The 13,739-nt window shown below is 41.2% G+C and overlaps 1 protein-coding gene across 2 annotated transcripts; it reads right to left on the bottom strand.

Moving 5' to 3' along the window:
• Positions 1-328: 328 nt before the first annotated feature.
• On the bottom strand, positions 329-13,733 carry TUBGCP4 (tubulin, gamma complex associated protein 4). Of its 2 annotated transcripts, XM_010572217.1 has the most exons (18): positions 13,712-13,733; positions 13,513-13,641; positions 12,807-12,929; positions 12,251-12,304; positions 11,795-11,851; positions 11,146-11,225; positions 10,242-10,443; positions 8,137-8,302; positions 6,860-6,984; positions 6,112-6,162; positions 5,597-5,702; positions 5,145-5,252; positions 4,771-4,909; positions 4,120-4,297; positions 3,060-3,194; positions 1,811-1,927; positions 1,229-1,368; positions 329-911 (listed from the first exon to the last, which is right to left on the bottom strand). In XM_010572217.1, the coding sequence occupies exons 5-18, from the start codon at positions 11,825-11,827 to the stop codon at positions 899-901; spliced, it is 1,593 nt and encodes a 530-aa protein (XP_010570519.1). In that variant the 5' UTR covers positions 11,828-11,851; positions 12,251-12,304; positions 12,807-12,929; positions 13,513-13,641; positions 13,712-13,733; the 3' UTR covers positions 329-898. The 2 variants fall into 2 exon arrangements, with proteins under 2 accessions (XP_010570519.1, XP_010570520.1); XM_010572218.1 differs by lacking the exons at positions 11,795-11,851; positions 12,251-12,304; positions 12,807-12,929; positions 13,513-13,641; positions 13,712-13,733 and adding an exon at positions 10,815-10,888 and having other exon boundaries at positions 11,146-11,174.
• Positions 13,734-13,739: the final 6 nt, after the last annotated feature.

Below are 13,739 nucleotides of genomic sequence, written 5' to 3' on the forward strand. Positions count from 1 at the left end.
CTGTGCCACTCTAATCCCTTTGCACTTGGGTGCAGACATTGACAATACTCCACATAACTGCATGACAAGATGGTTTTATTTTGGTTCAGTAGGATAGTCACTAGTAATATTCCAAATAGCTTTCAATGAAAACAGTACATTTAGAGCTGGCATCTTAATTAAGTTTCTCCCTAGTTTTAGTTCTAGCACACTTTTCTGTGAGCAGAGGGAGCTTTGTACTTTGAACAGGGCAAAGCTACTTCTGTCTTGATGTGCATAACTTTAGCACACAAAATCTATTTTTATAGAGAAAGCATGTGACATCACTAGTGGCTCCTTTACCTATACAGATATGCTAGAACAGTGCACTGTATAAGAGATTTTTCAAATCTATTCCTTCTTCCCTCCACCTTCACCTCAAACGGCTATTGCAGTTGTTTTCATTTACCTGGAAGTATGTATTTGATTAACAGACAATGTGTACTGTAAATCAGTTTACTGCACAAGTGGAACTTCTGAATACAGCCAAAACTTCATTCATAGTCAAGAACAATAGACTACTTCTTCCATACTCCAACTTGCAAAGGATCATAGTCCAGCTGAAGTGTCAAGATATGATAATTCTTGTTGCTTTTTCACTTTCTGAAGAGGCACAGACTGCCTCCTTAGAAGCATTTGTAAGTATATGCAGGGCTGCAGAAAGCATGTTTTTACTAGTTCAGAAAAAATGGAGTAGCTTTCTGCAATCACTGGGCAGCCTCACATAAGTGGTACTTCCTGCCAGTTTCTTCTGAAATGGTGGTCCACCAGGCAAGAGCCAGCTACAGAGAAACTCAGCTGAGTGCAAACTCTCCAAAAGCACCTCATTTCCACTGCTTGATGGGTCATTGGTCACAGCCTGAAGAAAAGGTCTTGGTGCTTAAACCCCAAAACTGCAAGAGAAGGGTACAATATTAACTTCATGTTGAAAAGAATGCCCTTTATCAACCCACCTGAACATTCTTCAGCCAGTATGAGCTAGCAGCTAGTTCAACTTTGTGCCAAAACAAACTCAAAGGGGAGAAAGCATACGAAAGACAAAAATGAACTCATGCTGGCTTGTTTCGTTTCTGTCATAGTATTTAGCAACACTTTGCTTCTAATTGTTTTGGCTTACACAATCAATAAAAATTACTTGTGATCATTTAGATCACTTTGTACTTCAAGTACCTCAGCACAATGCTACAAGCAACCCTGAAGATACTCCTACCTGCCCAAGGTTCCTCCAGCCTGGGTGTAGTATTTGTTATAATCCAAGCGTAGCAGCAGTTGAGCTAAGTCAGAGTTTATCTGATGGTTGCGAACACTAGAGAGAATCTTGAAGAGAAGTGATGACTGACGACTGAATCCCTACAAATTAGAAGTAGTCAGTTCTGGGCATTCTCAAGAGAGCAAGCAAGCAAGCCTTTCATCTCTGTTCCTGCCTAAACAATCCCTTATCAAAAGAATCACTGCAAGATAAGTGATGCTTGTGGTCCAGTATAAGGTAAGCTGTCAGCTGTGAGAATTATTAAGTGTTAGGTATCCAAAAGGAGGGGTAGAGGCACCGACTGATATCCATCCACCTCCTTTCTATTCCAATAGGGTAATTTCTGCATATCTGCCCATACTCCTCCTCTCTGGGCACACAGAATTTTAAACTCAGGAACAGTTGATTAATTAAAATCATTGCAAGCACTCATATAGAATGTCTCAGCTTAAACTCACTCCTGTTATACAGCTGTTAAAGCCAAGATGACTGCTTAGGCAAATGTTTGCATGGGAGAACAGGTCCATATAAACGTAGATTCACCTTCACCAAAATACTGAGTTGTGCAGCTCCCCGTTCATCTAATGGGCCCAGATTCTGACTGACCAGAGAACAAAAACTGTGACAAAGATCCAGAATTTCATTTAAGCAGTGGAAAACCTGCATAGGATAAGAAGTAGAAAGTAGGAGTTTAAACAAGAGTTCAAACGCAGACAAAGCTGTTCTTAGTACCTGAAAAATTGTAGTTTTCATAATCAATATGTTGCTGATACCATGTTTCTCAATCAGCAAGGAAGACGTTAAAGCACCTGTAGCATTTTTGTAAGGTTTCCTATGGAAAAAGGACTTAAATTCCCACCCCCAACGTTTTGCAGACATTACCGGGGAAACAGCAGTTGGCATGAGCCATCCACATTAGGCACAGAAGTTGAACATTGGCTTCCCTATCCAACCAGCAGGCCATTCTTGCAGCTTCGGGATGGAGAAGGAAGAATAAAGAACAGCAAGAGCTGTGGTTCAAGGCCTTGGTTTCACTGTTCACAAAACTTAGAATTTCTTTTGTATCAGTTGGTCAAGGAAATCTGCATTCAAGAGCATTAAGAAACCCCAAAAGCCTCACAGACAACTACTGGAACACTTAAAAGTTCCAGACTGGATAATCAGTATTCTGCCACCTTTATACAATAGTCTCATAGACTGACCAAATAATAATGAAACTACTAAGATCTGCGTTCCCACTGTTTTATTTGGGACTGTTTTTGTGAGGCTACATGTTTAAAAAAAAAAAATACTGGCAACACTAATATATTTTTTACTAAAACAACAATAAAAAAGACCCTTAAAGTCCACTCAGGAACATATCAACTATTTTTATCCTCTAAAGTATAAGTAAGAAAGGGAATTTTTCCTAATCTAATGAATTTCAGAATGAGTCCCGCAGGAATACAGTTCCCAGCACTATGCTAACTAGTACTTTAATAAAATTGCCTGTGAGAAAAATATAGCAACAAAAATTAAGTTAATAAGGTTAACAGAACACTGGAATAATCTTGATTTTAAAATTGCCAGGAATGCAGCATCCACACTTACCAACTGTAAATTAAGTGATCTTAATTCAATTATCTGTTCTAGTTTATACCTGCTTTATTCCTAGAATTGTAGTCTGTGCTCTGCAGGAGATTATGACTGATCTGTTTTAAAAGAGATGGTTTGTCCTATCTGTTCACAAAAGGTGTATTTCTTAAGGCAGTTGGAGAATTTGTAGAAAAAGGTGAAAACAAGACCTACTTACAGGTTTTAGGAGGATGAAAGACTGAGCCAAGAGGTTACTTAAGAAATGATCATGAGCCAACCGTATACTCTCAAAATCTCGTGTGGCATTTATCTGCTGCAGAAGCTGTGAGAACTGAGATTCCAGTACATCCACCTGATGGATATGTAAAGAAAGCTCATTAGTATCTTGAGGAATGGGAGTACTTCAGACCAGCCAGAAGTTTTCTGTAAGCAACTTACTTTCCTTATTGCTACTCTTACCTTAGAGGCTGAGGATCACCTTCTCTCTGCCTCCTGAATGGGGATTTATATACAACAGCAATACATAATGGGGCGACACACACACAATTTTTGATACCTAAGTATTATCTAAGTAGAAAGGGAAATGGTCACTTTCTTTAAGAGTATATAGCTAGCATGTAAACAAAGATATTTGATTGTAGTCATCTCTGAATTTTACACTGGGAGATAGTATTTGGAATCTCAGGGCAAAGGCTGCAGTGCAAAAGCTCAGCCACATTACTCTGGAGAATTTAGAAAGCCAGGTCCCCTCAATTCATCTGTTATGGCTATTAACAAAATGATATGCAATTCTCACAAAATCATACTACTAGGAACTAGTGTTTACATTTGAAAAGTCTCTTTTTTTACTTTAAAGTGTCAGAATATGGCTTCTTTCAATTCTTAAAAAAAAAAAAACCAAAAAACCCAGACCAACTTGTCACTTAACTCAAACTGGAGTTCACTTAAAGGGGCAAGGGAAGAAGCCAGGATGGTATCTTAATGACGCTACTTCAGAGATGACTGTGGCTTCTCACAAATATTTAGTAGCACTAGAGAGCCAAAACGCCTGCATTTCCAGTAACACTCACTGATTCACAAGTCCAGAAACTTTGTAATTGTAGCACTAAGTCTGGGAACTCAGAAAAAGTTCTAGACTTGTTCCAAAGGAAATCCTGATTTCCTTAAGGTACAAAGAATCTGAACCCTGAAAGGCAGGACTTTAGTGCTCCTCCCTGCATTCATTTCTGCCAGTTCCTGATTAACTGATACAGTTTACCTTTCTCTATAATCCTGACCTGCAGATAATACTGAAGATTGTCCACGAGGAAAGCCATGTGATCCCTCAGACGCCACTTGATGGCATCAGTTCTGTTAGATTTCAGGTGTTTGCGTTGCATCTGGAGAGCCCAACAGTGCTGTAGTTCAGCCTGGACTCGTCGCACACTCAGGAGGTATTTGAACACAACATTGTACCTACAGTCAAAAAATACAAAGTTGTTTAAGATGAAAATCTTCCTTGGGTGCTGGTACTGGAGAACATAACTGCAAGGTGGAAGAAGAAACAGGAGGTGGCTGCCTGCCAACAGACAGGGTGGGTCAGGTGATAGCCCATCTCAGAGTAACAGATTTCTGCTTGTATTGGTCACTGACCTAAAAATTACAAAGTTAATTTCACTGTCAGGAGGGAAGAGCTGACAATGCTTTGTCAAAGTAGCACTCTGTAAAATAGTGCAGATTTGTCAGCATCTTGCAGATCTTACTGTCATTACAACAAGTATCCTCAATATGAATAAGTGGAAAGAGTCATTTCACAGTTCAAGGAGCAAGATAAAGTATTATAGCTCTACCTTTCTCTCCATGGAGAGGAAAAATCCCCAACGCGTTAGTGAGTGCCTGAGATCAGGGAACATATAGATGAATATACAAAGACCATACCTAGCACTTACTTCTCCAGAACAGCAGGAGTAAAGAGAATGTGTAGTGGCCATTGAACTTTGTAAGAAAGGCCCAGAGCTGCCCATCCAGATGCAGGGGCTTCACGTGGAGATAACTCCCGGGAAGGCCCTTCACGAGTCTGAGAAGTATCTGGAAACAAATGAGGTGCTGAATTAAGTCATCTTCTTAGTCAAGACAACCATGGCAAGGAAGAAAAGGGGAAAGAACAGAATAAGAAGAGCAAAAGCAGACTAGGCCATCACATAGGGCTCCAAAGGGAACAAAGTTATTATTTCTTTAACTTCAGAGAAGGGTCAGTAATAAGACTTGAGAACAAGATCATCATCTGCCCTCTTAACTCATGATTAAAAATGCAAGTAGATACCTTTATGCTCCTTTCCATGATACTCAATGGTTAAGTGAAGCAGGGGAAGAAGGTTGTCATCATCTAACAGCACCTTATGAGCAGACTGTTGAAATGCAACGTTGACATCTGACAAGAGAGCACAGATAGTAACACAAGATGATGCAGATAGTGCTAGTTTTGCATCCATTAATTATTTATGCTAGGCCATAAAAGACTACACTGACATGCTATTTCCACTAGTTTTATTTAATTCCAGTCTCAAATATGGAGAGAAACCTGCCATCTGAAAGTTTCTGAGATGTTATTTTCACCTACTCCGTGAGACATTCTAATTCACAAGTGCTGTTTCTTTCAAAACGAATTACAATATCTGGAGGATAAGATAGAGCTCTTCTGTACTGGATGTGGCTAACCATTTTCCTGCTATACCAGAGCAAGGACAGTTTGGTAAGTGAATAAGCAACACTCACCATGTTCAGTTACAGCCGTAGGTGGTGTTTTTAACATATGCTGTGCAGTGTCAATGAAGGCCTGAAACAGCTCACCTCTTCCCAAAAGGTAAAAGTCTTTTATAATCTGTGGAGATAATTTTTTGTGTACAAGCATATCAGAAACTGAGCAGAAATTTTAAGCATCCTAGCTGATAGCATCTATTTTCATTATTGCTTGGATAACTTCTGCCATTTGAAAACACAGCTGGAGAGCTCTGAATTTCATCCAGTGCCCAAAAAGTCTACGCTGCCTTTGCTTCAAGATGCAAACCATGAAACCACATACACATACCCCTCTAACTCTGTCTCTGCCCAAGTTCTATCACTCTGTGCTCATTCTTGAGACCTGGAAAATGAAAACAGCTTTACCTAAAAGAAGAAAGCGTAGAATCCAAGACAGTAAAGTATTTAAAGGAAAAGAGCCATTAAAAAAGAAAGAAAGAAAGAAAGAAATTTAAACTGCTGTAGCAAAAACAAGCTAGCAGTTACATTACCTTCAGTTGTCCTAGTAAATCTGATTCCTCCACCATCAGTTTCCAAAGATGCTAGTGAGGAAACAAAAACCAAACAAAACAAAAGAAACGTCCTCTCAGATTTATCTAAACCCATTCAGTGAGAACAGTAGCTGTCTTAAAATACTTATGATGCATACAAAAAAGCACCTATATAAAATGCTATATAAAGCACATGAGACCAAACTAAGAATCCTGTGTGTAGGCAGCCCATGCTACTAGTTAGAACACTCTTGATGTATACCAGCAAGAAACTCTGCCTAAGAAACATGAAGAACCATGACAAAAAAAATAAGTAAATTCTTGCAAAATCAGTTCCACCCTAGCTTTGTTCTCACTTCTGTAACCTCCCCATCTTCTTGGGTTCCCCCCCACCTCAAATTAAAAAAAGATTAAAAATTGCCAAAGCAAAGAATTTGTCCAGCGAGACACCATCTAATATGCTGAAAGCATGATGAAAAGTTCTGAAGTTGTTTCAAGTGAAATAAAAAAATACATAAAAATTCCCTTCTTTCCCCCGTGAAAGCATGTAGTATTTGTTAATGTCCTTTTGTCATTAGAAGTTGGGGTAACATGAAGCTCTGAGCCCCATAAGAACATGAAAGCTACCTGCAGTGTTCACATGCGTGTTCAATCACTGATTCTAAAGAGCACCCTTCTTTTCCCAGTCATTCACAAAACTGAAGAGCTCCTCAGCCTGTACAGTAGCTATCCTTCCTAGGATCCTTACCTCAGCAACAGTGCTCCGTATCCAGTCAACCACTGATTCAAAGTCCACCAAACTAAAGAGCGGTTGCTGCTTGAGTCGATGTAGCTCTGCTGCAAAAGTGTCCTCCTGGTTTTTTAGGATGGAGCCTGTGCAGCAATGAGAAAAATGTTTTGGACAATAAAAAGAAATACTATTTGGAGAAGAGCAGACCCCTTCCAGCACAGTGGGGCAGAAAGGCTGTCCAGGCAGCACCATCTCAGGTCTGGTGAGGAATGTGAAGTTGAGGAGGCCTCAAAGTACAAGTACCAAGGTACAAGATTGCTGCTACAAGTACAGTTATGGTATAGACACTTGACATGGCAGTGCTGTAGTATCAGTAAAAACCCAAAATATTTTCTATGTAAATGATTGCCACTAACAGCCCTTTTCCTAGGACTGAGCTAGATCTTTGAACTCTCAACTTTTCTGCGACATTAACCAGTTGGTTTGGTTCTTCACCTGCCCCTGCCCCTTTCAAATCTACCCTACTGCTTGAACTTGGGGATTTTTTTTTTAACCAACTAAGCTTGAAGACCAATTTCTTTTCACCTTGCTTCTGCTAAGGCATGAAAACAGTCCAATTTAATTGGTCCTTTGTTCTCTGCAATGTTGCTCAAGTCATTTGAGTACTTTAGCCTGGACAAGCTCAAGATAGAGCCTCCACAGCAGTCCTCCCCAATTGGTGTAGGAATGTATTTCCAAAACCATCTCCAGTATAAATCTGTCAGGCTCTCAAAGAGAACCATCAGCTGGAATTGTCTCTCTCTTGCTGACTTAAAGGCTCCATCTTGATAATTTGTCTTCCACTGTGACCTTTAGGACCACCTTGCAATTAATCTTGTTTGTGGATATATTTTAATCCTATGGCACCATTCTGCAACATACATACTCGGAGCAAGCTGTGTCCTTGTGTCTGTCTGCACCCTTCAGGGACAAGGATGCAAACTGAAAAGAAAACACAACCTTTGCTATTGCTTTATTTATCCAGAGCAAATCACATGGTGACTTGTTGCTGGAAACTTGGAGACCATGTTTGGAAAGTGTTATTATTTACTCATCCTGTTCTTATACCACTCCCTTGGAATCAATCAGAAGCAGAACACTGAGACCACTGCTCCGTCTTGGCACAACCATCTCTATGTTCTGAAGAAATCAGCCAATAGTCAGTGACTGTTGAGGAATTCGTTAATACAGCATTTTGGAAGATACTTGTCAGTCACTCATAACTGAGCAAAGACCACAAGGAAGATGTTCCTTACCTTTTCTGGTCAGGTTAACGTTTTGATTCTCAAACATCTGCACAGATTCACCCACAAAGAGGATTTTCTCAGCCACCCGCACAGGAATGTATGAAGGCAGCATTTCTACTCGCAGAGAAAACTGTTTTAGAGATGGAGCTAACATGTTCTCCTCCTCAATCAAGCGCTGTCAGAGACCCCAGGAGAAAGACATCAAGCAAAAAAAGTGTGAGAAAACCAGGTAGAAAAGGTGTATAAAGGGGTGGGGGAATCCAAGTACATTGGAAGTAAACAGAAAGGTGGCAATCCTAATTTGCATTGTTTAAGTAACCCTGCAAACTTCTTTAGACTTCTGGTACACTAGCATATCTCCCTAGAGAAGATACTGCTTTCATGAGGAGAAGCTAATACTTTGTGGAATAGCAGCAAATTGGCTCTGCCAAAGGATAATGTTACATCCGCAAAAGGAATTTTTGTTGCAATTCATTACATTAGGTTTTTTGCATCCATAACAATGTTAATTAGCAGTACCAAAAATAATCCTCCCTTACACCCATTCCTGTATGTTTTAACACTGCTAGAGCACTTGTGATACAGGCCAAATGTAAACACCTCCACTAGTAAGCAGACAGGTTAAAGATCTGAAGGCTTCCTCGCATAAATTAAGCAATTTTCTCAGTTCCTGCAAAAGGTGTTTAAATCAATACAGCAATCATTAACTTTTTTCTGAATGTATTAATAAAGGACTCCCAAGTACGGAGGCAAGACTTTCCTTCAGAGAAGTAATACTGATTATTTCATTTGGCTTTCTTGTTATTGGAGAATTAGGTTCATTAGTCCATAATCCAAAAAACACCATGCTAACAAATTTTTGAGAACGTTTGCCACCTACAGAATTCTTCCTTTTAATAGGAGAGTTCATTGTACTGTATACTGATGTTAGCAGCTTGGCAATTCTTTTCTTAAGATTCTTCTGACACTTTTAGATGAGGAAATACCCAAGTATTTTATCAGTCTATCCCATCAACACTCAGGATTTCTTATTTTACTCTCTGACTGAAGAATTGCCAACACTAGTAAGTCAATAATATTGAAGAAGAGAGTTAATTAGGCTCTCTTGCTGTCATCTTCTTAATGCCTACATTTTCCACCATGGATCTAGAAGACTCACCAATTTTCACATTATTCCTATATCTGATATAGTGAAATAATAGATTTTTCACTAACTGCCTTTTAAAGTTCCCCCTTGTTTTCACCCATGTGTAGTCTGTCCTCAGCAGAGACTGTTTGTACAGGGCACCTAATTAGTATGCAACACAGTGTTTCAGGGGTGAATCTTCTGTGTGTTCACAGCCAAGGCGCATGCAGCACACTAACACCATGGGTGCCCATCAAATGTTTTCTCACAGTAAACTAGAGTATGAATTTACAGAGTTGCAGTTGCTCCCCACTGGTTCCTGACGCAGACACTATTCAGATGCACAGAGTGTGGAAGATTACTCCATTGAGAAAGCTGCTTTGCACAAGGGCGCTCTAATGGTATGCCATCTACATGAAGAGTTACCACATTTCACCAGTATACTGGCAGGTTGCTCCGTTGCTTAACTTAGCACCCTGGACATGTTCTTAGCGGCCTCTTGACTCTCGCATAGCACATTTTACGCAGTAATGTCAGTAGTATTACCCTGTTAGGTAACATTTGCACAACAAATGGTTGTGCAAGAAAGGTACCTGACCCAGCTGCCAATAGAAAGGGTGCGAGTCAACACCCAAGCTCCCCACACCATCTCCTTTGCAATTGCTCACACTACCACCAATGCCTATGTTGAGCAGATCACAGTGTTGACCATAAGGAATCAGAAAAGAGTCAGTCAGGAGCAGGGTGAGTACAGCAGTTCCAATTACCTGACATCAGCATCTACAGATTCCATCTACAGGGCTTTCTGCCCTGAGATTACCCAACTGTGCCAAATGATATGTCTCTGTCCTTTATGCCTAGCTGCAACCTATTACAATATTCTGTCTCAATATATGTCCAGTCTAGCATAGCTCACACTAAAGCAGAAGACATTTCTTCTTTAGTTCCCTAAGGACTGAAGGATGCCAAGCTATGACTTTGGTCTTACCAGGTCCTGCAGTTCTCGTAGCTGTTTTCCTGTAAGTCCCCCAATTCCTAGGTCATCATCATCTTCTTCGGGTTGGCTAGGGACATTCCCAGAAGAGGGGCCCTGTTTGATAAAGAACTCTTCATGTTGGTCTAGTAGCAATCCATGCAGCATCCAGGCAGAGAGCTGCTTATACATGACTCCATGACACACAGCCAGAATCCTGAGGTCAAGAGAAACAGACAGTGGGACCTTTGCATGCAGTGATCAAAACCTCATTGTTCATCATTCTGGAAAGTCCAGTTAGTCAGCCAGGCAATACGGCAAGTGCTAAATAGCTAATGTGGAATTTTAAATTTTTTTTTTTTTTAAACAGAGAAAGGTGGACTGATCACTTGCAAAACTGAACTAACATATCCTCTGAATATGTGACTTCTCCACTGAGATCTACTAGTATACCAGAAGTATAAGTAAGTTTGCAGTGGCTTCCCAGTCCTGTTGCTTCTACTCAATTACCATTTCAGCATGAACACAAATTGTCTTTTAAGTAGTCTGACTTTCTCCCCAAGGACATACAAACCTAGCAACACTCACCCAGTCACATTTATCCTTTTGAAGGATCAAAACCCAGTAACAGGTCTACCACATGCAAAACAGTTCATGTAGACCTCAAAAGAAGAAAAAACATAAGGTCTGAACTTTCCTCAGCCCTAAGTCCAAAGTATGGAGGAAGCCTTAATTCCTGCCATAAGTCTGCTTTAGATAAATAATGGGGACTGTGACAGTTTTCCCTGCATGTTACTCCTACTTTTGTATCATGCAAGCCTGTTTCGCATGTACTGTTTTCAAATGTAAGATAAACACTTTGACGCTAACTCCAGTTACTACAGCAGAATGAAATAATAGCTTTACTGTATCTACATACTTTTCAAGAGCACTGCGAACTGGAGGCAACCCCCCACAGCTATGTTTGTGGACTGTCTCCAATATCTGACATCCATGAATCTGCAGAAAGAAAACATGTTTAGACCAGGTCTGTTATTTGAATCTGTACTGACCTTTTCAGACATTTAAACACTATGCTTTTGACTAACAAGAAAATGCCTTAACAAGCTGCACAAGTCTTACAGAAAGAAAGATGTAACATACTCCGTGTAGTGAAGAGGCCTTCTATGTGTGGCTCTACACCCAAGCTTCTCTCAAGAATTTTTCGTAACAAAAAGTAAGCATCTCTGGATTCTGAACACATTAGCTTCTCCCCCCCCTCCCCAAGTGACAGTGCGAGAAAACAGACTCAGAAAAAAAGAAATTCCAACCAGCAGCACCTTGTACTATGAAATGTATTGTGATTATAAAATGCAAGTAATCAAAGATCATACTGATAATGAAAAAGTCAAATCCAATGTAAATGGATTTGCAAAATAGTTATTCAATACTTACAGTAGTACTAGGAATGGGGCACCCATTACTGAAACCACATTCTTTCCTAGTATTAAAGGTCTGGGATGGGGGCAGAAAGAACTTTGTTAGCTAAAAAGGAAACTTAAGAGAAACTAGCTACAATTTTACTGTACCTTCTGAGTCTTGATCTGTTCCACCATGACCATCACAGAGGGGAAAAGTAACTGAAACTGCAGAACCAGGAGCAAAAATATTTAATTAGGTTGCTATGCAAGGGAGAGAGAAAACCTATACTTGAGTAAGTGCAGACAGCAGCTGATTAAAATAATTTAATGAAACTATCATCTTGCTTTCCCCATAGATTAGAAACATAAAATCTCTAGGAAGTATGTCCTCCCTCCACTGGACCAAGATGCAGTGGACACAGGCAGTAAGGAATATGCAAGGGTCAAGGTAGAGGACCTAAGCTTTGCATCAAAGTGCAAGTGATCCTCTGAGCATGATTAAGGGACTACAAATGTAGAGGTGTTGAAAAGACTAACCTGTATTTATCCCACCCACTTTCTTATTAGACTCAAGGAGTGATAAGAGTAACCAAAAAGCACTACCTGTTTATTAACATGACATACCTGGTCCAAGGAGTAATTAACATGTGAGATGGAAAGATGTGGGTCGGCCAGAAACTGTAAGAACAACAAAGCAATTAATGAAAATTAAAATTAGGTATGGTTAAGTTAAAAAGCATGTTTGGCTCTATATTACAAACCTTTAGTTCCCACAGCTTTTTTTTGCTGCCACGTATTTTTGGGCCGTGTCCCATTTTAGGCTATAGCAACCACTGGATGGTGACAGTAGCCAAGATACGACAGCTGCTAATCTAGCAGAGATTAATCAAAACCTTTACAACTGAAAACAGAAGTCACAATAGTCTGAGACAGCACTGGGCTCTGAGGCAGATGGGGCACTTACTGAATTGAAGGCAGAAGGGACTTAATGCTTATTTGAATGAAGAGTCATGTACAGTGGCATCTCACAGGAATAATTTGGAAGCCACCCCTGATGTGGAAAGGAAAATACTGTGTCTCCTCTTTAGCTACTACTACTTAGCACATTAACTGCAGAAATGACAACGTTCCAATCTGTCAGCAGCAGGACAGCCTGTTGTTCCAAGTCTCTCTCCTTTACCTCTTGTTCGAGGTCAAGTAGTGCCTGTCGATATGGCTGCAGCACTGAATCAAGACCTGTGCAGAAGGCTCGCAAATAAATGCCATGTAATCCACTCTGGTTTTGCTGAGACGGATGATGGTCCTGAAACCGAACAACAAAATCTACATCAGCTCCCCAGTGCAGGTCTAAAGAGTAATGGAGATGCTGTGCAGTGTTACACCAGCAGACAGTGGTCCACACATGTTGAAATGCACCTTAGCCCACCAGAAAATGCCCAGAAAACAACCCAGAAGTTTGGCACAAGGAGAGTTACTTGAGCAGAGTTTTATTTAGCTCTTCTGGGGACATATGCAAGTGCTGGGAACCACTGGTAACTTCAGTGCTTCTTTGTACTTATGTACGCCTCTGGGATCTCAACTCTTCACAAACCGTGAGGAGGACTCGCTGCAACATAGGGATGAGCATCCTGTACAGTTCACAAACCCTGGCCAGTCTGCAGTGGCCAGGAATTACTACTGCATGCTTCCCCAAGCATGAGATTTTACATTTGGTCCATCCTTGGCTGTTCTGCGCCCTCCCTTATTTGCACTGCGCAGAGCTTTCTGGAGCTCTGCTCGGGGAAGCGCATTTGTGCTAGCGCGGATACGCGCTGCGGGCCATCAGCCTGGCCGGACCGGGATCCGCCGCGCTCCGCCGGGGAAACAGAGGGGAGCGGAGGCCCCACCTGCTGCTGTACGTGTCCCGTGTACTGCTCCACGAATTCGGCGAAGCGGATGTAGTCGGTGCCGAGGCGGCAGAGCCTGTTCAGGACGCTGGTCTCGCTGGGGTGCAGGAACGGCAGTTCCTGAGAGACCTGAGGGGGGAAAGAGCGGTGAGGGCGGGGCGGGGCTCGCCGTGGGGGGCCCGGCGGGCCCGGGCCGTACCTGCAGGCCGCCGCGCTTGCTCCAGGTG

The sequence above is a fragment of the Haliaeetus leucocephalus genome, unplaced genomic scaffold (genome assembly GCF_000737465.1).
Source record: "Haliaeetus leucocephalus isolate CR32 unplaced genomic scaffold, Haliaeetus_leucocephalus-4.0 Scaffold339, whole genome shotgun sequence".
NCBI lineage: Eukaryota > Metazoa > Chordata > Aves > Accipitriformes > Accipitridae > Haliaeetus > Haliaeetus leucocephalus.

Excerpts from the sequence above, each read along its gene's own strand:
- TUBGCP4 (XM_010572217.1), bottom strand. The coding sequence starts at position 11,827 with ATGGTCATGGTGGAACAGATCAAGACTCAGAAG. Across the intron at positions 11,226-11,794 it reads AACAGATCAAGACTCAGAAG|ATTCATGGATGTCAGATATT; the intron begins GTACAGTAAAAT and ends TTCTTTCTGCAG. Across the intron at positions 6,163-6,859 it reads TACGGAGCACTGTTGCTGAG|CATCTTTGGAAACTGATGGT; the intron begins GTAAGGATCCTA and ends TTTCCTCACTAG.